The sequence below is a fragment of the Urocampus carinirostris genome, chromosome 2 (genome assembly GCF_059441175.1).
Source record: "Urocampus carinirostris isolate Australia breed hairy pipefish chromosome 2, RoL_Ucar_1.0, whole genome shotgun sequence".
Lineage (NCBI taxonomy): Eukaryota > Metazoa > Chordata > Actinopteri > Syngnathiformes > Syngnathidae > Urocampus > Urocampus carinirostris.
In genome coordinates, this window is record NC_142350.1 from 11,912,110 (window position 1) to 11,934,605 (window position 22,496).

At 40.3% G+C, this 22,496-nt stretch overlaps 1 protein-coding gene across 2 annotated transcripts in view; it reads left to right on the forward strand.

Annotated features, from left to right (window-relative positions):
- The window catches only part of LOC148371055 (triple functional domain protein-like), a 98,878-nt gene extending 76,676 nt beyond the window's left edge, over nt 1-22,202 (forward strand). Inside the window, exons 46-63 of one of the 2 annotated variants that reach the window (XM_088328927.1) lie at nt 57-126; nt 1,421-1,510; nt 1,587-1,679; nt 4,824-4,874; nt 4,944-5,021; nt 5,106-5,297; nt 6,058-6,238; nt 6,314-6,547; nt 7,484-7,950; nt 10,835-11,085; nt 12,099-12,228; nt 12,305-12,332; nt 12,465-12,627; nt 12,786-12,907; nt 12,980-13,058; nt 14,384-14,584; nt 14,664-14,802; nt 18,363-22,202. In XM_088328927.1, coding sequence (XP_088185053.1) covers nt 57-126; nt 1,421-1,510; nt 1,587-1,679; nt 4,824-4,874; nt 4,944-5,021; nt 5,106-5,297; nt 6,058-6,238; nt 6,314-6,547; nt 7,484-7,950; nt 10,835-11,085; nt 12,099-12,228; nt 12,305-12,332; nt 12,465-12,627; nt 12,786-12,907; nt 12,980-13,058; nt 14,384-14,584; nt 14,664-14,802; nt 18,363-18,914 — 3,121 coding nt within the window. In that variant the 3' untranslated portion in view covers nt 18,915-22,202. Of the gene's footprint in view, nt 1-56; nt 127-1,420; nt 1,511-1,586; nt 1,680-4,823; nt 4,875-4,943; nt 5,022-5,105; nt 5,298-6,057; nt 6,239-6,313; nt 6,548-7,483; nt 7,951-10,834; nt 11,086-12,095; nt 12,229-12,304; nt 12,333-12,464; nt 12,628-12,785; nt 12,908-12,979; nt 13,059-14,383; nt 14,585-14,663; nt 14,803-18,362 lie in introns of both variants that reach the window. The other variant, XM_088328928.1, reaches the window with a different exon arrangement.
- The last annotated feature ends 294 nt before the right edge of the window (nt 22,203-22,496 follow it).

A 22,496-nucleotide genomic window follows, 5' to 3' on the forward strand; every position in this document is an offset into this window, starting at 1 on the left:
GATCACTAAGTAAACTCTGCAGTTCAATGCCCACTACATATTGTTTCTTTTTTTAGTTTCTTCTTCGCAGAGTTGGAGAAATGTTTGGAGGATCCAGATAGACTGGGAACCGTCTTTCTTAAACAGGTTTGTTGTCAGTGTACAGGGTGAATGAAAAGGAACTCCCTTGGCTTATTTTCAGTGCTTGGGGTCTTCAGAGTTAAAGATTTGATTTTCATACAAGATTGAGCACGCACATTGTTTTAATTTGTGAATGGTTAAATGCTGAAATTCCTGGAAGATGAATGTTGGTCGTTGTGCTTAACTCAAATGGCCTGCCAGAAAGTCCGTTTTTAAGTGTCCTCAACTAAACCATGACATTTTGAAAAACTTGAATACATCCCTCTACATGAAGTTAGAACTTCCATTTTGCAAGATTTCCTTTTGTAATAAGTTGAAGCGTATCCAGGTCGACTTAAGAAGCTGCTGACAAATGATGCTGCCATATAAAATTTGGAATAAATGAAAAACCATAGTGGCTGTGCGCCATCAGAACATCACCCGTGTTGAAACACGAAAACCATTTACCTTTTTGGCAGGGTCATTGGCACATGAGAATTGAAAACCCATAGAGCAAGACCAAACCCAGATGAGGTCTGAAATCCCAAAATGGGGGTATGAACATATGTAATTGTGTATACACATATATATATAGGGCAGCACGGCAGCGCAGTGGTTAGCGTGTGTGCGGCACAGTTCTGAGGTCGTGGGAACCTCCTGCGTGGGTTCAAATCCAGCTACCTGGTAGTCAGCAGTCTCTTGTGGTAGCCTCTGGGACTGCTCGTAGCTTGGATTTAGCCTTACTGTGTGGAGTTTGTATGTTCTCCCCGTGCTTGCGTGGGTTTCCTCCCGGCACTCCGGTTTCCTCCCACATCCCAAAGACATGCATTTCAGGTGAATTGGCCGGTCCAAATTGTCCCTAGGTGTGACTGAGCGAGTGAGTTGTCCCCGTGTGCCCTGCGATTGGCTGGCAACCAGTTCAGGGTGTCCCCTGCCCACTGCCCGGAGATGGCTGTGATGCCCCCCACCCCCGCGACCCTAATAAGGTACGGCTGATGAGATGAGATTATATATATATATATATATATATTGGTATGGAAAAGATTAACCTAGGGATGCAAAGAATTCAAAAAGAGGAAACTGCTGCTCCGTCATCCTCTTGCTCTTTTTTGCTGAAAAAACGTTGAGTCAACAAAACAAATGTGCTGAGTCACCATTTTACTAATTTTTCACATCTAGGGTAACCCACCTAGCTACCTGTGAAAGAAAGTGGTCGTTTATAGATACAAGATTCCCTTTGCTCTGAGATATTTTTCAGTCACTCTGCAGTAAATTGTTGTTTTTTTCATCTCTCGACTCTCAATTTGATATTTTTGTGTAGGAGCGAAGACTTAACATGTATGTGGTGTATTGTCAAAACAAGCCAAAGTCTGAACACATTGTGGCAGAGTACATCGATACTTATTTTGAGGTAATGTAAAAAAAAATTAAATTGATTGAACCACATTGCATTCAGCGCCCGACTTATGGACGTTTGTCTCCAACAGGACCTGAAGCAGCGGCTCGGCCACAAACTGCAAATTACAGACTTACTTATCAAGCCTGTCCAGAGGATCATGAAGTACCAGCTCTTGCTGAAGGTTGGTGTAATCCTATCTAGTTGGGGGGCACCAGAGTTAACCGACGCACACTTATACGTATACAATTCTCCCAAGCCTTTTCTAAAAGTACAGTAATTTCTGGATTCTGAGACGCACCTAAAAACACAAATTTGGCCAGAAATTTGAAAGTGGGCCCTATAACCTGGAGCGCCTTATAAACGACAGATACATTTGGAAATGTGAACAAAATAGGTACCCTTTTGCCAAGTTCTAGGGTAAAAACGTATATGAGCAATGATTGTGCAATGAATGGTCAAATGGTTAAACATCTCTGACTCTAATTTCAAAATATTGTATGCAATACGGCGTCGTATAAGTGGTTAGCGCGTCAGACTCTCGGAACAGAGGTTTAATTCTAGCTACCGGTTTCCCCATACGGAGTTTTTCTATTCTTCTTGTGCCTTCATGGCATTGGCAGGCTATTATTGTCCCAAGGTATGAATGATCATGTAAATGGTTTTCTGTTTCTGTGTGCCCTTTGACTGGTTAGTAACCAGTTCAGTTACTTGGATGGTCTCCAGCACCCCCGCAACCCGCATTGCAGGAACAAATAGATTAGTGGATGGCCGTATAGAAGGACGGACAGACGGGAATCAAACCTTAGTAGTTCCGCCAGAGTGCTGAAACTTTACAACTGGACCGCCAGGGTGCATATGACATATGGCTAAGCATCTCAGGATTTAAATTGTGCATCCTTATACAGTCTCTCCACTTCTTCACCAACGGATGGTAGAGAATTGGGAAAACAATCTTTCTACAAAAAGCTATTGAATACACAACAAACATAGAAGTTATTGGTGCACGGATGAAGAAATGGAGAGACTTTAACTAATCAAAATGCACTTTTCAAATCGGGATTGTGGCACCGTGAGTAAAAACAGTGTAATAATGGGATAAGATTTAATGCCATTTCCCTCCCCCTTTATGAATGAAAAATAATGCAAAATCATAAGGTGCGCCTTATAATTCATTGGCCTTCTAGTATGTAATGTATGGTACAATTGAAGTATTTTCTATTCAAATGATTACTATATTGATTTGGTAACCTGCATTAATTGTGAATTAATTAACCTAAAAGTATGGATGGATATGAATAAATTATCTTTAAATTTAAAATAAAACCAAAGTAATGTTCTTTGGTAATCACAAGGCAAATCAATATTTAGAAGTAAAAATGGATGGTGCTACAATAGACATTGTATCAGAAATCAAGTTTTTAGGGGTCATAATAGATAATAGATTAGGCTGGAAAACGCACATCAGACACATACAGACTAAAGTATCTAAAAGCATTTCAATAATAATAAAGCCAAATTCATTTAAAACCATCATGCATTGTATTTATTATATTGTTCACTAATTCTGCCATAATTAACATATTGTGCAGAAGTCTGGGGCAATAATTACAAGAGTTCACTACAGCCCTTTTTATCCTCCAAAAATGTGTAATTAGAACCACACACAGGGTAGGATATCGAGCTCATACTAATATTTTATTCCTGCAGTCCAAATGATTAAAATCGGATGATTTTGTATTCTTCTCTGGCCAACTGGTATTTAAGGTCAACAAAGACATATTGCCAGGAAACATCCAAAAATTATTCACTCGGAAAGAGGGAAGTTATAACTTAAGGGACTGTAGTAAATTCATAATTCCAAAGGTGAGAACAACCAGGAAAAGTATGTATGTGTGTGTCTGTGTGTGGAGTCAAGCTTTGGAACAATTTACAAGACGAGATCAAACAATGTCCAACTATTCACTCGTTCGAATTTAAAAACAAAAAACATTACTGGCGGAATACATAGATGAAGAAAATGGGGTATGAGTGATACGAGAGATTGGGAAATACAGTGGAACCTCGGTTTTCGACCATAATCCGTTCCAGAACCCTGTTCGAAAACTGATTTGGTCGATCACCGAAAATCGTTTTTGCCATTAAATGTAATGTAAAATCATTTTAATCCGTTCCAACACCCTGAACGCTTAACATGAACGTAAACATAGAATAGAATAGAATATACCTTTATTGTCACATGAAGCTAACCTAGGGTAATCGTACGTTCACGTTAGCGTAATCTTCCGTACGAAAGATTACGCTAACATGAACGTGTACAACTAAAAAAAATCAGGTCGTTTACACGTCATTTAGCACCCGGGTCTCCACAAAAAGTGGTGAGAAGTTAAAGGATAAAGAAAATAATTATGAATAGGATTTCTTACCTTTGTGGTGCTCAGCAGAAGCCATGCTGTATGTCGAGCAAGATCGGAAACTCGCACACCTTCTTCATACTTTGCTATTATTTCTTTCTTAAATGCAATAGTTGTACGCACTACCCTTCTTTTTTCACCTGTAGCAACTTTGCTTCTTGCACCGACCTTCTTCGGAGGCATAATTAGGGGCTAAAACACTCCGTTCACCGATATCTAAAGCGAAAGCAAAAAGAAGTACGCGCGCACGTCATAACCGTTCTTCACGAGGGGTGGGGGCAATCTACACCCGTACGCCGCTCAGCATCGCACCCCAGCATACCGGCGTTCGAACTCCAATTTTTTGAACGAAAAGCGAAGCAAGAATTTCTCGAAATTTTTGGTCGAGAACCGATTTGTTCGAACTGAGACGCTTTCGAAAACCGAGGTTCCACTGTACTGCGTTTCCAACTATGGTTAACTTTGTTGTTATTGTTGCTATTGTTATATCATAACTGTTATTATAAATATTATTACTATTGTTGTTATTATCGCTGCCGCAGTGGTTTTTGGTGACTAATGGCATTATGACGTTGAGGGATGGGTACTACGAATATTAGTGTATAAAATATGTGACTATTGTTATTATTATGATTATTGATATCTTACCTATGTAATAAGTATATACATGAGACTTTGTTATATTAGACTCAAGAGGAGAAGAGGATCTGTAAAATGTATTTAAGGGAAGATGAAGGGGTAGGGAAAGTAAGCATCTGCTTCTTACTACCCTTTTTCAAACATGTTATGTAACATTATTTTGGTGTTGAGTAATTGTTTTTGTCCTGTTTTTATTTTAATGTTCGATATAAAGTTTTCATTCATTCATTCAAGCATTTCTTCTGTTTTATTTTTTTTTCCTTTTGTTTTCTTAGGACTTCCTGAAACACTCCAAAAAAGCAGGGATAGAATCAGAGGAACTAGAGGTCAGAAATTTAGCAAATTATTAGGTTATCATTCTCAACAATACCTCTAAATAGCAGTGACTGTTACAGAAAGCAGTGGAGGTCATGTGCATCATTCCTAAAAAGTGCAACGACATGATGACTGTTGGCCGACTTCAGGGATTTGAAGTAAGACATGAAGTCACAGCTAAAATACCGCTTGTATTCATAACTGATCAAATTTAAAAGTGAGCTACTCGCTGTATTTTGCAGGGAAAAATCGTAGCCCAGGGACGCCTTCTGCTGCAGGACACATTCATGGTGACTGATGGAGAGAGCAGTGCGCTGGGAATAGCCAATGAGAGGAGAGTCTTCCTCTTTGAGCAGCTGCTCATCTTTAGTGAGCCCATGGACAAAAAGAAAGGCTACTCGTTGCCTGGATTCCGCTATAAAAATAGCATTAAAGTAAGATTTTAAAGTTTTCTTGAAGGGTGGGTAGGCATTATGATAATGAATTGTTAAAGACTTAGCAGAGCGTGATCTGAAAGTAAAAAAAGATCAATCGACCATAGTCGCCCTTCTATTATCTTTTTCCCACAAGTCATTTATCAATTGGCTTTTGTTGAGGCTTTTATTGCATATTTTTAAAAATAAATCTTTACATGTAAGGATTGTAATAAAATTGAGATTGTGCTTTAATTAAAAAAAAGCAGGCATGTATTTTTTTGCCATATCGCTCAGGCTTAATCTTCTGTCATCTTAACTCAGGCGTGTCAAACATACTGCCCGCGACCCGTTAGATGATTTAATCTAGCTCACCACAAATTTCTGAGTGTGTCTAAAAAAGTGAGTGTCTAGGTAATTTGTATCAAAGGTTTTGATTTTTAAGATGAATGCAAACCAAATGCTCTCTACAGCCGCTAGAAGGCAGTGTTGAGTTTTGATTACATGGTGAGATGGTTCATGTGTAAAATAAACCAGTTAACACATTCCAATGCCAAACATTAAAATATTTTCCCCATTGTTTTTGAATAACTGCAAGGTGTTAATAAAAAGATCCATTGTCATCCATGTTTATAATATGTAGGGTAGGTTACTAATGTAGGCTGAACAATCCTGAAAAAATAAAGGTATAAATCGACCTGCCTCCGAACAAAAAGTCTGGATCCGGCCCCAGAGTTGTACATCCCTGTCTAAAAAAGCGTATTTATTCTCTCCCTTCTAGGTTAACAGTTTGGGTCTAGAAGATAACGGCGAGGAGGATCCCTGCAAATTTGTTCTAACTTCCCGCTCGACAAATGGCGCCGTTGAGTCTTTTGTGCTGCACTCCGCGCATCAGGGAGTGCGGGAGGTGTGGACTCTACAGATTGGCCAAATATTGGAGAGCCAACGAAACTTCTTCAATAGTAAGCTGACATGAAGATGGACGAGGAAAGCAATGATGATAAATACCAAGTTGTCTTTTTATTCTCATTTCGTAGCTCTAACGTCACCAATTGACTATCAGAGAAACAACGTTGGGGTGATTGGATCGCCTGCTTGCGCAAGCAGTAGTGGGCCGAATGTTCCCGGAAACTCCCCAGCAAGTGGTGCAGTCCCCTTGGGTTCCCAAGGTGGCTGTCGTCGGGCATCCAGAATACCCCAGCCCTCTCGTCTCCCCCAGCCTCTCCGCCACCACCCCGGGGTCGATCCCGACGGCCCCAATAAGACCACAGGTACATGTCCATGTCCGAGCCGCCTCCTCCGTTTGTGTCGTCAAACATGTACTTGGGCAGGGTTTGGACGGGTGCTTGAAATCCTTAAAAATGTTAGAATTGTAACGTTGTGTCTTCAAGGATTGAATTTTGGGTGAAGCGCTTGTAAATTCTTGAATCTTTTGCCATGTTTGACAACCAGTCTGACAACCAATGATATAATGCACGTAGTTGTGGTATTCTTCATACTAGGATGAAAAAGGTTAGGATCATAAAGGACTGTTTCAAATGCAGTCAAAATGCCAGCTCAAACCCCCCAAAAGATGAAAAGGGAAGAGTTTATTCTAGCGCATCTAAGGATTTCACGTGGAACAAAAGGAGCTGCAATAATGATTTCAGCCAGAAGATGGTGTCAGCAAGTAGAATATTCTCAAGTTTATGGTGGGTAGGTGGGTGTATCCCTTAATCACTAGGGTTGTAGGGGCACCATTCTCTGTGTCGCCCATCCCTCTCTATTCCAACAAATAGCCTTCATGTAAAATTTGAATGCAAGATAATTACATTAATGCAACATATCAAGTCCATGGAAATACTATGAAAAGCATTGATCTTTCAATGCGATTGACAGTAGTATAATATTAGCCTGGTCAGGAGCAGGAAAGCTGTAGAGATTAAATCACCACAGTAACTAGGCTAAGCTAAATTTAACTTGCTTTCATGCAACGGACTTGAGGCTAGTTTCAGACAGTATAACAAACATATCCAGGTTTGATCTCTTATCTTGGTTTTCGTGCAATACTCGCATGGTGTATGTGTGTGTGTGGTGCCTTTTGCAGATCACTAAAACACAGTGTGGGCCATCAAGTTTCAATCTCTTTGGGTTTTACAGTGTACCAGAACATTTTTCCTTCTCAGCTTTTTAACTTCTGACCCATTTTCATGCCTGTTATGATCCAGGTCCAAGTCTCCGCCCTGTCCCATCCCCCACACTTCCCACAGGGGGTAGTCTACAGGGCAAGCGCCCTATCCAGAACCAAGAGGACCAATCACAGACCCCCACGAGCGTAGTCGCTCCGGTGCTCCGTGCCACAATCGGAACATTGGCATCCGTTCCTTCCCCTCAAAAGCGTCCTGGAGCCGTTCCCCCTCTTGTGCCCCCAGCTCATGTCAAGGACATCCTTCCGCCGGCACCGGCCAGCCCCAGTCAAAAGGCCGGATTCTGGAGCTCCATGCCGGGCTCCCCTGCCAGCCGCCCCGGTTCATTCACCTTCCCGGGGGAGGGAGGCGAGAGCCCGGCGCGTCCCAATTCGAACCAGAACCCAAATCTGAGCCACAGACACTCTACACACAGCAAGGACGCTGACAGGATGAGCACCTGCTCGTCTGCCAGTGAGCAGTCAGTCCAGTCCACTCAGAGTAATGGGGTAAGACCTAAAACCGACTGATGATCCAACTAACACGGAGGCTGAGGGAGTCACATCGCCTGTCACGCCGCAACCAGCGCTACTATTCTGTCCACTAACTTCACTTCTACTTTCTTGAGCATCATCCACTCTAGCTTTGATAATCTCTGAAGACTCTACCAGCCCCTTTCCTGGTTCTCACTTTCTCTAGTGGACCAAACACTACTACTGCCTCTCAATTTCTGACTCCTAACCACGCTTAACTAACCCCTGACCTGTATTCTTTTCTTGCTGTCGTCATAGCGGTCGTTAAATTGTCCTCTCTCCCTTCAACTCATTTCTGAAGTTTGTAGGTTCACTGCAAATTTACCAGGCTGTCATCTTTTCTGGAGCTGCCGAATCAGAGAACACGTTCCCTTTTCTAACTTTCATGCATACTTTGCTCTTTACCGCTTCAAATGATCCAGTCATTGATTCCTCCATTCACTCAAATAGCTTGAACTCAATCTGAGATCAAACATATTCAGTCACATAAAACCCCAATGTTACTTTTTATTGGGCATCAGAATTTTTTTGGTGGCCATTCTTTGATCAAGAACTACCAAATTTAAAAAATAATCGGATTAATTTCAAGTAGTTTTAAAGGGACAGTGTGTACGATTTAGTGACTCCTGGTGACATAAAAACGTCATTCATAAAAATCAATGTTACTTAATAATAAGCAAATATACATCACCTCATACAAACATGTCAATTTTTTTAAAATACAAATTTATTAAGTAATTTGCATTTGGTTGACACAATATGAGGCTCACCTTGCGTGAGCCGACATGATTGTACGCCAACTTTCTGCTATGCGTATCCCCAAAGACCAAAAACTTTGTAAAAGGATGGGCAAAAAAAATGACACGACACATTGTGCGGTTTGGTTATTTTAAATGTGTTGATTGTATTCTTTGTGATTTTTAGCACTCGTTTTGGGTTGCATCACCCAATGCAGCCACATCTAATGGTCAAATAATACACACTGCCCCTGTTTGTAAAATCTTAAATTGGGATATAAAGTTATTTGATATCTTGTTTTTTGGGGAGACAATTTATTAAAAAACATACAATTGACTACCAAAGAATTGAGTTCAAAAGTGATATCAAGCATCTCCAACTCTTACAGTGGTAGTCAACCTAAAGAGATCTTTATATTTTCTGTATGGCTGCCATTTAGTTCAAATGCAGCATTCTAGTTATTATACATTAGTGGAATATTTATTTAAACAGCACAAAAGATTCGTCTTGCCCATCTCAAGGCATATTCATAATAACTCTTCTCTGGAAAAGGACATCAAAGTTAAGGATCAATTATGTTTTGAAAAATGGCTGAACACTGATTGTCATTTAGCAATCGGGCAAAATGGCCGCTCAGAGATGGAATAAAGTAGGTGGATTTTGACCATTTTCAGGCCATTATTGTGTTATAACATGTAACCAAGAAACTGGCCGGTGTTGTGCCGAGAAATGCATCCCTGCCGAGATTTGCATCCCCTGGCTACTATAACCACTTTGACCTGGTTTTATCTCACTTTTATATCACTTTTCAGGAATGTAATAGCGGACATATAACCAAAACCACTTTGTCTTGCATTTGTTGGGAATGTAATACAACTTAAACCGTTCCGTCTTTGTATTTGTTGTGAATGTAATCGAACGGTAATGCACACCGTATATAAATCACTTTTGAGCAGGTAACATGTTTATTTTGCCCTTTTCTATTCAAATCGCTCGTATTGAAACTGTTATGCACTCTACCATAAAGCTTATTTCAGCATAATAAGCTTTATGGTAGAGTGCATAACAGTTCTCAAAAGTGATTTATATACGGTGTGCATTACCGTTCGATTACATTCACAACAAATACAAAGACAGAATGGTTTAAATTGTATACATTCCCAACAAATGCAAGTCGAAGTGGTTTTGGTTATATATCTTCGCCATCACATTCTCGAAAAATGATATAAAAGTGAGATAAAACGAAGTAAAAGTGGTTATAGTAGCGAGGGGATGCAAATCTCGGCAGGGATACATTTCTCGGCACAACACCGGCAACCCAAAATGTCAACCAAAAATTGTCTGATTAAAAGCCTTATAATGAATGCAACACATGCTGTATGTAACTATATTTTCTATATTAGCCTACTTCCAAAATGACTTAGTTGGATATACTGCACATCCTGTGGAGAATGATGCTCTGTTGTAGGTTAGTGCCTCAAGTTCAACTTAATTACAATAGTAATGAATTATAGTACGTATGATCGCTTTGATCAAATGAACTAAATGCAATAAATAAATCCAATATTTGGATATCATTTTTATTCCGAGCATTCAAAAACAACAACAAAAGAGTGCAACAAAACATAGCATGCATTTATAAAAAAGATTAATTGGGCAGCCTTTTGTAAAGGTACAGCAAATAAAATTCAGTTTTATTTTTGGGCAAATGTCAAACAAGTCATGTTCCTAACCATTTAATTTGACTTCTGTGTCGAAATTAGCATTGTAGTGTTAGATTGTGATGCTGTCCCTTTGAAAGCGGCAGTGCTTGCGCTCTGCTCGCCTCTAACACAGGAAACACGAGAGAAAAAAACAGCATGGGGGATCTACCAAAGTAGTTGAAATGTAATATTTATTATACTCGTTTTTACAGCATTGGGAAACGTTAAAATGTATTGTTTCACGTTTCTCCTGCTACAGAAACTATATTGAAAGATAAATAAATTTCCCTCTTGGGAAAAAGTTTGGGAAAAGCGCCAGGGGGCCCCTCCGCAGGCGACCCCCGAGATACTGTGGTATGGCTTCTGTTTTTAAAGATAAATGAAATATACTTAGGAACCTTGCTTCTTCCCTTTGACAGAGTGAAAGCAGCAGCAGCAGTAGCGTCTCCACCATGTTGGTGACGCAGGACTACATGGCGGTCAAGGAGGATGAGATCAGCGTCAACCAAGGAGAGGTAGTCCAGATTTTGGCCAGCAACCAGCAAAACATGTTCTTGGTGTTCCGGGCGGCAACCGAGCAGGGTCCTGCTGCCGAAGGCTGGATCCCCGGATTCGTCCTCGGTCACACATCAGCTGTTACGCCCGACTGCTCCGAGGGATCAATCAATCAGTAAGTTGGAATTGTCAATATGGTCACATATGAGTTAGGGGCTGCAACAATGGTCGACTTTTGTTGCGGGACATGTTTTTCCAACAGAGCGGGGACATCTTTCATGATTATAATTTCTGCTGAGAGTCACTCATTCTCAATAGAGCCTCTGTATTGAGCGGTAACAAACAAAAAGGACGGCATCGCATACGCGTACCAAAACTTAAAAAGTTTGGGAACATTTTAGACTGAATACTACAAATAAAAAGACTATGGCAAAGTCTGCAAAGCAGACTTTCGTCGGACATTTTAACGAAACTGAATCCGACTCGCCTCAGTAAGATTCAAGGAACATTCAAACCAATCTGCTTTAAATTACATTCATTACACATTTGTATGCGTATATTTCACAATAAAAGCAAGCTTGTGCGTTATGCAAAACTGTAACAAAACAAACATGTTTGAAATTAGGTCATGTGTATGTAGGTTTTTAAAACCATTTAGTTTCAAACTTTGAGTAGCGTTAATTTCTTTTGTTGCAGACTTTGCAATTGACCACTACCTGTACTTTCTTAAAACCACATATTTGTTGTTTTCTTGTTTTACTGCCGCAATTAGGCCTGTTCTTGGTCTACAGGGATAAAGAATGTTTGCTTGATTTTGATGTATTAAATATTTGCCTGTCCCCAAAATATTTATAGAATTAACAACTTATTTATGTTTTTATTGACAGACTACTGTGTCCAGCTGAATGTGGATTGGCCAATTCTTAAAAAATATTTGTATTAAAACATAGAGTATGTGCACTAAATTATGTATTTTTCACAAATTCTTCATCACTTGCCACATATTTTAATCAATTTCGTGCTAAATTTAAGCAAAACAGTAATATTTGTCCAGTAATTCGACTAATCGTTTTAATTGTCTCTGACTTGTTGGCCAATAAAATGGACGCTAGTTGCAGCCCTTATCTGGATGTTTGTTTAAAATGTAAAAAAAAAATTCCACTTTGCCAACAAATATTTTTCCAGTAGGAAGTCTTCCTCCTGGCATACAACCTTGCGCATCCGAAAGAAATCTGAGAAGAAGGAGACACCAAAGAAAGACACCAAGCTTGAAAACGGTTACAGAAAGTCCAGAGATGGCAATAAAGTTTCTGTAAAGGTGAGGTGAACTCGATAAAGTCTTCTGCTCACCTCACTAGATCATCTGGTAACATTCCCCTCCTTATTATTCCCAGCTTCTAAATCCCAACTACATCTACGACGGTAAGTGTCCCCCGCTGCAACCAGTGTTTTCCACAGAATTATCTGAGACCCTGGCGGGACCAGTCAAACCCTGGCGAAACACTGGTCAGGCATTTTGAACATTTTGAAAAACGTACACTCCCTTGTTTCCAGTCCCGCCTGAGTTTGTCGTGCCCTTGAGCGACATCACGTGCGACAGCGGAGAGAGCGTCACCTTGAGGTGTAAGGTGTGCGGTCGACCCCGCGCCACCGTCTCGTGGCGGGGACCCGGCCAGTCCATCCTCGTCAACAACGGACGCTTCAGCATGGCATACAGGTACCACAGCGTCAACACTTTTTAAGACAATTTTTTGTGAAAATGAAACCAAAAAGTAACCTTGAGAAGGGGCCTCACAAGTGGTAATCCCCCTTCCAGGATGACCAGGGTGCAATCGATTTAGCATCAGGTTAGCAATTGAACGTACTCTTTTGCAGTGACACGGGCGAAGCGACCCTGCGGATTGTCGGCGTGGCCTCGGATGACGACGGCGTCTACACGTGCGTCGTCGTGAACGAACTGGGCAGCGCCACATCAGCCGCCAGTGTCAGGGTGCTCGGTGAGTCCAAGCCCCTGCATTTTTCTACTCCTGGTGACGCTTGGTTAAATGCACGCGTTTTCTGTTCGTCAGATGTATCCACTGACGGCTTGCGTGTGAGCTGGAAGGACAATTTTGACTCGCACTACATCGAGGTGGTCGAACTGGCCAGGTAACATGCAAGACTTACGCATATACTTGGCATTTACACTAGACAGATGTAGTCAAAACTACTAAAGCATAACTTATACGTCTTCTATTCCAAACACACACGATTACTTTCGCCTTAAGGTAATCGAAATTGTCATTGCAAACGGTGCCTAGTAGGGATCGACAGATATGGGTGTTTCAAGGCCGATGCGATTATTAGTATTAGGAAGAGGCTGATAACCGATATTTGGAGATGATATTCATTTGCTGTAAGATGTTCAATAATGCAATGAGAAACAAATATTTGCCTTGATTAAAAAAAAAAAAGTTCTCGGAAAGCTTTTACTGTTAATGAGTTGGTTTCAACAGAATTCAAAAGGCTAATCTTTCACTTAAACCAAAAACTAAAAATGCAAGAAAAAAATAGGCTTAGCAGCAACTTGTACGAAGCTACATAAAAACTTAAATAGTTCACTAATACTTTTTACAGTAGCCTTAATAAACGAAAAACAATACAACCAACATGACTTAAATAAACTTAAATAAAAGGTTCAACGAAAATTCAAGGAAGCTCTCAGATTGAAGTGTTGGCATTACTGTTTTAGAGACGGATTGACAAACTAATGTTATGATAAGAGCTCATCACTTCCACTTTAGCATCCTTCTTAAGCTCTCAATCACCAACAGAAATTCTTGCTTGATTAATTAATGTTATGATAAGAGACATAATGCACTATACATAATCGTCTACTTCAAATGAAAAGAAATACCTATACTGATAATTGTCAAATTCCCAAATATCGGTGCCGATAATCAGCCCGCTTGATAATCGGCCCGCTTGATACCCGGTCAACTTCTAATGCTTAGCGAGGCCCCACCAATAATTTCTTTTCATATTGCCACATTTCGGGCTTCAAAATTAAAGCTAAACTGAAAATATTTTCCAAGTCTCACAATCTTGAAGTAGAACCAGATTATTTCAACATTTTATATTATGTTTACAATAGGGGGAATAAAATGACATCTTGCAAAAATATTGGCCCCCTGTTCTCTAAGCTCAGCCAACTGACTCCAGAAGTTCCAAAATAGGTGATTCAAATTGGGGTTTTTTTCTTCTACTGGTACTGGAGAAAATAGGAAATTGGCTTTGAAAGTCCTTAAAAAGTGCTTGCATTTGACCAGGAAAAAGATGTATGAATCCTTCACATAAAACAATACATTATGTTCCACTTCGAAATGTTTTCTGAATATAAAAAATACAAGGATATTTCTAAACTGTTAATGCTACGATAGTAATAAATAAAAATCCCATAAGCATGAGACATATTTACTTTTATTCTCTACCAGGGGTCGCTTTTCAGTCGTGAAACGCTACGACCACCGATCCACCAAGCGTCCGGTGGCTGTCAAGCAGGTTAACAAAAAGCTGATGAGGCGGGACCGCGTCACGCAGGAGGTCAACCTGCTCCACAGGCTGCAACATCCAAACATTGTCAACCTGGTGGACACGTATGAAACCCCCAGCAGCTACGTATTAGTCCTGGAAATGTAAGTAAAAGGAATGTCCGTGCATGGGATGAACCCTTGAGTTAAGCGTTCAAATTGTTCTTTCCCCTTTTGGGTTCAGGGCCGACCAAGGCCGTCTTCTGGACTACATCATCAGCTGGGGCAATCTGACCGAGGAGAAGGTGGCCCACTACCTGCGGGATCTTTTAGATGCTTTACATTACTTGCACAACAGCAGAATCGCTCATCTGGACATCAAGGTAAGTAAGAGTTAACAAAGGTTTGAACTTTCTTCACCTGATTTATTACATTTACCGGATTTTCCCACTATAAGGCGCACCTGATTATAAGGCGCACACCCCAAATTAGTCTTTTGTCATATTTTTCATAAATAAGGCGCACCGAACTATAAGGCGCATGAAATTAAGACTACAGTAAGAGCTCCAGTGTAACCAACGGCATATAATAGTACAATTATGACTCAGTTGATACAGTCATATGCAAAAGTTTGGGCACCCCTGATCATTTTCAAGATTTTCCTTTATAAATCATTGGTTGTTCGGATCAGCAATTTCAGTTACATATATCAAATAGTAGACAAACTAAGTGACATCTGAGAAGTGAAATGAAGTTTATAGGATTTACAGAAAATGTGCAATAATTGCTGAAACAAAAGTAGGCAGGTGCATAAATTTGGGCACCCCAACCGAAGAATTGCATCAATATTAAGTAGATCCTCCTTGAGCAGAAATGACAGCCTCTAAACACATCTTAAAGCTTCCAATGAGGGTCTGGATTCTGGTCGAGTATTTTTGACCATTCTTCTTTACAAAACATCTCCACTTCAGTCAGGTTTGATGATTTCCGAGCATGGACAGCCCGCTTTAAATCACGCCACTGATTTTCATTCATATTCAGGTCTGGGGACTGAGATGGCCATTACAGAACATTGTACTTGTTCCTCTGCATGAATGCCTTTGTAGAAATTGAGCAGTGTTTGGGGTTGTTGTCTTGTTGAAATATCCAGCCCTGGCGCATCTTCAGGTTTGTCACTGATTCTAGAAACTTGTTCGCAAGAATCTGCTGATACTGACTGGAATCCATGCGACCTTCACCTTTAACAAGATTGCCAGTACCTGCACTGGCCACACAGCCCCACATGATGGAACCACCACCAAATTTTACTGTGGGTAGCAAGTGTTTGTCTTGGAATGCTGTGTTCTTCTTCCGCCATGCATACCACCCCTTGTTATGTCCAAATAACTCAATTTTAGTTTCATCAGCCTACAGCACCTTATTCCAAAATAAAGCTGGCTTGTCCAAATGTGCTTGAGCATACTTCAAGCGACTCTGTTTGTGGCATGTGCGCAGAGAAGGCTTCTGTCGCATTACTCTCCCATACAGCATCTCTTTGTGCAAAGTGTGCTGTATATTGGAACGATGCACAAGCTGCAGCAAAATCATGTCGTAGGTCTTTGGAGCTGGTCTGTGGGTTGAGTTCGATTGTTCTCACCATCCTTCGCCTCTGCTTATCTGAGACTTTTCTCGGCCTGCCATCCCGGGCCTTAACTAGAACTGTGCCTGTGGGCTTCAATTTCCCCACTATCTTCCTCACAGTGCAAAATGACAGCTGAAATCTCTCAGCTAGCTATTTGTATCCTTCCCCTAAACCATGATGTTGAACAATCTCTGTTTTCAGGTCATTTGACAATTGTTCTGAGGGTCCTATGTTGCTACTCCTCAGAAAATGCAAAGAGGAGAACAACTTGCAACTGGCCGCCTTAAATACCCTTTCTCATGATTGGCTTCACATGTGTATGTAGGTCAAGGTTCAATGAGCTTATCAAACGAATGTTTTGTTCCAATAATTAGTACTAAAGTTATTCAAATCAATAAAACAACAAGGGTACCCAAATTTATGCACCTGCCTACTTTGGTTCAAGTAATTATTGCTCACTTTCTGTAAAGCCTATGAACTTTATTTCACTTCTCCGATATCACTGTGTTTGTCTGCTATATCATATATTTAACTGAAATTGCTGATCCGAACAACCAATGATTTATAAAGAAAAATCTTTAAAATGATCATGCGTGCCCAAGATTTTGCAGACGACTGTAAATATCTCTAATTAAAATATTGTTTGGAACGAGACTCAACACACGGACCATCGTGGTGAGGGCTCTGACCACTAGACCACCAATTGCATATATATAAAAAAGAAAATACATTACAGCTAATTTCATTATTAAACTATTTTACTCATGGTGCTAGAAACACTGAATTGCACAGTGCATTCTGATCGGTTAAACAGTCTCCACTTCTCCGCCTGTGCCTCGATAACCTCTCAATTCATTGTGTATACATACGCAAGAGAGCCAGAAACCGCTTCAGTTTTCCCTGGTTCACTGACTAGCCGATTTTCATTGAGCATCGTGATCGGCTAAACAGCGGAAGAGGCTTTCTTTTTTTTTTCTTTTTTTTTTTTTTTTACTTTTTATTTCTCACACCAATTTTTCCAGAGGTTTGATTCCACCATCTTACATCAACACAAAATATATACACTTGACACACTCATAAATAACAGAAGGAACAACAAAGAAGAAAAAATACTATTAATAGAGAAGAAGAATAAATGTTCATACAATACATCCATACAAAAAGAAATATATATATATAAAAAACTAATAAATGAAAATATACACCCCAAAAAAAAAAAAAAACATAATAAATAGGGGGAGGTGTTTAGACATCAAGTAAAATTTGTGTGATAGGTTTCCATCCGGAAGAGGCTTTCTATCGCCAACAAAAATGAACCGCTCCACCCGCTAAACCTGGTCAGGAGCCACATGCAGGTCTTTGGCGCTCTCTAGTGGCTCCTTGGCTCTTTTTCAAGAATTTTTGGTTTCTGTAGAACAGAATCGGAAGGTTTTCCATAAAGGTCACTTAATGGCGGCAAAGTATCATGTTAAGTGACTTGGATCGGGTCTTTTAATCAAAAAGTTCTGCAATAAAACGGAAACATTATTTTTTAAATTATTATTTAAAGGTACAGAAGTTATTTGTAAAATATATATATATATATATATATATAATACAGTACTTTGATTTGTTAAACAAATAATTAAGCCTGTGAACAGGGTTTGTAACTGAGAAATAAATCCATGAATAAATGTTTTTACTTCGCGGATGTTATCATTATCATTGAGGGGTTCTGGCTCCCATTAACCGAGGGATGACTGTATAGTATTTTGTTGAGAAACATGATGTATCCTGTTCCTGTCCTTTGCGATGTTATTATTTTTGGGGTTAAAAAAGTGTATGTTATTCACAAATGAATCAGTTTCCTATTTGGGGAGGTTCAATTCCCCGCTCTTCCAAGTTAAATGTCGAAGTGTCCTTGGGCAAGACACTGAACCCCAAATGCCCCGATAATCGAGTAGGTACCTTGCATGGCTGTTGCCGTTAGCGGTGTGTGTGCGTGTGTGTGTGTGTGAATGAGTAATGAATTTAAAGCCATATGGGAGGACTGCAGTGACTTGAAAAGTGCTGTATAAATGCTATTTACCAATTGTTCTTTCAGTCGGTAAATTGTCAGGTCCGCTTTAATGAAGGCGTGCCCCAAAAAAAAAAATCGGGTAATTTTGAATTCTGTTCACCTTTAAAAGTTGGCAGGCCTGTTCTAATGAAGGCTACCAATAACGAAGGCGTGACACTACAAATTGACACGGGTGGTTCTGGTCCCCGTTAACCGCAAAAAAACGAGGGGGCGCTGTATATATTTTCTTGTGGATAAAGGTCTGGCGTTCTTCTTGTGCTCAGCCCGAGAACCTGCTGGTGGCGAACAACTCCGGCGGCCATCCATCGGTCAAGCTTACCGACTTGGGCGACGCCGCGCAGCTGGGCAGCGCCCCCTATGTGCACCCGCTTCTGGGCAGCCCTGAATTCGCCGCCCCGGAGCTGGTCTTGGGCCAACCGGCGGCGTTGACCTCGGACGTTTGGGCCGCGGGCGTGGTGGCCTACGTGCTGCTGAGCGGCGCTTCGCCTTTCCTGGACGAGAGCGCCGAGGAAACCTGCCTCAACATCTGCCGCCTGGACTTCAGCTTCCCCCGAGATTACTTCCACGGTGTCAGCCAGGCGGCGCGAGATTTCGTCCGCTCGCTCCTAAGAGGCGAGCCTGCCGGTAGGCCGCCCTCGGGCTTGTGCCTGCAGGACCCCTGGCTTCGGGCCGATGGCGCTAGCGTCGGCGCCGAATGCTGCCTGGACACCTCGCGGCTGGTCTCCTTCATAGACCGCAGGAAGAACCAAACGGACGCCAGGCCCATCGGGACAGTGCGGGGGTTCATCCAGAACCGCCTGCAGAATCAGATCTGAGGGGAACGGCTGTTCTATTTCTTCCCTCCCGACTGCCTCCAAGTATTGAGAGTTCCCTCCGCGCATGTGCAGTTCAAGAAATGCCTACCAAATTAGTCATTGGGGACACCCTTGGCCCAGGAAGGCGTACAAATTCCAGTCTCCCCGAGGATTCCGAGTGACAAGATGCTCTGGCGCTCGTACGGGACTCCTAGAACCGTGGTTACATTCGGAATATTTGCTGTGCCAAAACAAAGCAAATACGCTGAGCTCATCCTTCACAAACAAAAAAAACATGTCCTCTTTTACTGCTGCTTGCTGCTTTCCTCTCCCATTTTTAAAATATCAAAATATATATATATAAAAAGTAATTTATTTTTTTTATTGAAAGGCAACCACTAGAGAGCCTTTTTATTGAACACAACACCATCTTGTGCATTTCCTTAGTTAGAATCCTCCAACAAACATTTCCACTGAGGACACGCAACCGTGGGAACTTACAGCCTAGACAGGTTTTGTTTGGGTGCTTGAAGTCCTTGAAAATGATGGGATTTTAATGTTGTGTTTTCAAGGGTGGAAAAGTGCTTGAATTCTGGGTGAAGTGCTTGTAACTGCTTGAAATTGTTGCCCTGTTTCTTAACAAGTCTGCTTAAAAATGATGCTGACACTGCTCTCTGGTGGCTTCGATTGACCATTGCATTTCTTCTTCCCTCGTGATTAACGGCAGCTGACATTAATTAGTTTGTATGGCATTGTCCCATAAGGCGTCATCGCCCACCAACTGGTCCTGCCCAAGAGGACAGGTACATACTACACCGAAGACAGACCACTATGAAATGTGCTTGAGTGCAAGGATTACGAATCAATTAATGACATTTATCATTGGCCACGCAAAAAATGAAGGTAGCGTTTCCCGTTGGCAAATTGTAACGGGAAAAACTTCCTGCAACTGAAAATGTAAACTACATATTACTGTCATTTTGAACTTAACTATATATGGGATGGGGAGGGATTTGTGGCAAAAATATTTACACACAGATTATTCAGATCCCAAAGTATATTAGCAATTTTCTCAAGATCGAAGATGTCTTGATAAATGTACCGGCAAGTTAAAAAAATTGCGTTTGTAAGTCGCAATTATATTTGTGACTCTACAAAATGCATAATGCTCACCGGGTTTTTCTATTAATGGTACCAGAGAAATTAACTTATTGGCATCGGTTTGTACAGTCTCGCATAACTCGTTACGAAAGACGGGCTTTAATTTGTTCAACTAAATCTCCTCTCCTGCTCCCGTGTCCTCGCAAATAAAATATGACATTTCTGGATTACTATTTTTTTAACATTACCTCTACTACAGTTAGACTTTGTTAATGAAGCAAATGTCCATGTTGTTTGTTTTGTAGAAAAAAAAAACTATGAATGCTCTCATGGTATGTTCCGTGTAACATGCTTTAACTTTTTATGCAACTATTAATCGAGACTTCCTTTGTTATGTATACTTAAATGCCAAACTTTTGACATTAAAAAGGGGTCGATGGTGTCGGGCACTCTATTTTTATGCGCAGAACACAATCCGTCTCTAGAATTTTAATAGAAATAAATAACGTGTTTATTTAAAACCTCAACTGGCAAAACACCAATACGATGCGATGATCCGAGCGGTTTAAGTCTTGCTTCAAAATACAGCAGCCGTAGATTAAAAATGCTAGTGTTTTGTTTAAATTTGAAAAAGTGGTAAAGTCGGCCGGTTAACAACACCTAAGAAATAATTGTCCGGATGAAAAAAGAGGAAGTATAGTAAAATAAGAACAATTATGCCAACAGAACATGAACATTGGTAAATGTTTTTCTCAATTTTCTAACCTAACAATTTGCGGTATGGGGTAAAAGTATTTTATGAGAAGCCGTTTGTGAAGTATATAATACTTGCTCTTACATATATTATACTCTCACGGATGCCATAGTCTCATACAGACACAGTCATACCCATGCACAAACGCTACTAAACTCTCACATTTTACTATACTCTCATACCTACCACTATACTCTTATACACACTCTTCTATACTCATACATACATACTACTATACTCTCAAAAACACTAGACTACTCTCACACATACTATGATACTCTCCAACACTACTATACTCTCATACACAATACTGTGCTGTCACACATGCTACCTTACTCTCACATATATTTATATCCCACCCACATACCACTATACTCTCATACACAAACTACTCCATTCTTTCTCATATAATATACTCTCTCACACATACTTCTATAACGGGAGAAACTACTTTGACGTCAAACTGTACAACATACTCACAGGTAAGTGAGTATCGCCATGGTTACCAAAAGTATCCAAAGTAAAACAACATTAATAGGTGAGGTGATCATTAGACTATGTTTGAAAAAAAAAAAATCCCTATACTAATAGCTTTTTCAATGGTGTGTTGAATGTGTAAAATAGTATGTGTGAGTAAAATAGGTATGTGTGACAAAGTATAGTCGTGTGTGTGAGAGAACAGTATTTGTGAGAGAGAGAATATGATGGTGTGAGTGGGAGTATAGATAGATACTTTATAGATAGATAGTAGTATCTACTATAGATAGTAGTATGTGTGTGAGATAACAGTAGTATGCGTGGAAGTATAGTGTGTGTGTATGAGAGTATAGTATTGTTTGCATGGGTATGACTGTCTGTATGAGAGTATAGTGCGTGTGTGAGAGTATGATGTTATAAAAGAAAAAAGTATGATCTACTTGGCAAACAGCCTCTCATGGTATTTAGTACTACGCAAACTGCTCATAGTTGTCTGTTTCTAGCTCCAATTGTTTGAATTTATCGATTTTTTTTTTTTTTTTTTGTACTTTCTGTCCTGTGTAGTGTCGGTACGCCAAAGTTGCTAGCATTTTAGCGTGAATGATTGTTGACGAAAAAGCAATGTTGGGGGGAGAAAGAACAAAACGCAGAAGTGGAGCTGAATTTATGGAGCTGTTTTGTATATCGTTTTGTGTACATATACTGTTTGTTTTGTGTACAAATACTATTTGTTCCCACCAAAATCAGTAAGCGCCTAAAGTCCTTCTGTGTGACATTTATTTATTTTTGTGCAGACTTGATCTGAATACCTCAGTTGAGGATTTTTTTTTTGTTACTTGTCCACATTTCAGTACTTATTTGCTATGTTTTTATTTTGTACTTTGGTATGTATATTACTCTGTACAGATCATATTTTTCTTGTAAATAATGTTTGTTTTGCTGTCCGTTATTTGAAAATTAAAGATAATGGACACAAAGAGGTTTTTGTTTTTTTTTCCATCAGCAGTTGGTTAACATGCTCAATGCCGAGAGAAGAGCAAAAGAAAATCAACTGAAATTTTAAATGTGGACCGCTTTGTCGCTGACCAAGGCACTCACGAAACAACTGGGCCTGTATTACTCTCTACCTTTTTCACGCTCTCCTTGTCTCTGTCTCTGTCTTTTTCTCTCTTTTGCTCTATAATTTTTTCTCGCTTGTTCTCTTTTTCTCATTTTCCCCATCATTTATTCTCTTTCTCTTTTCTCTTGTATTTTCCCTCCTCTTTCACTCT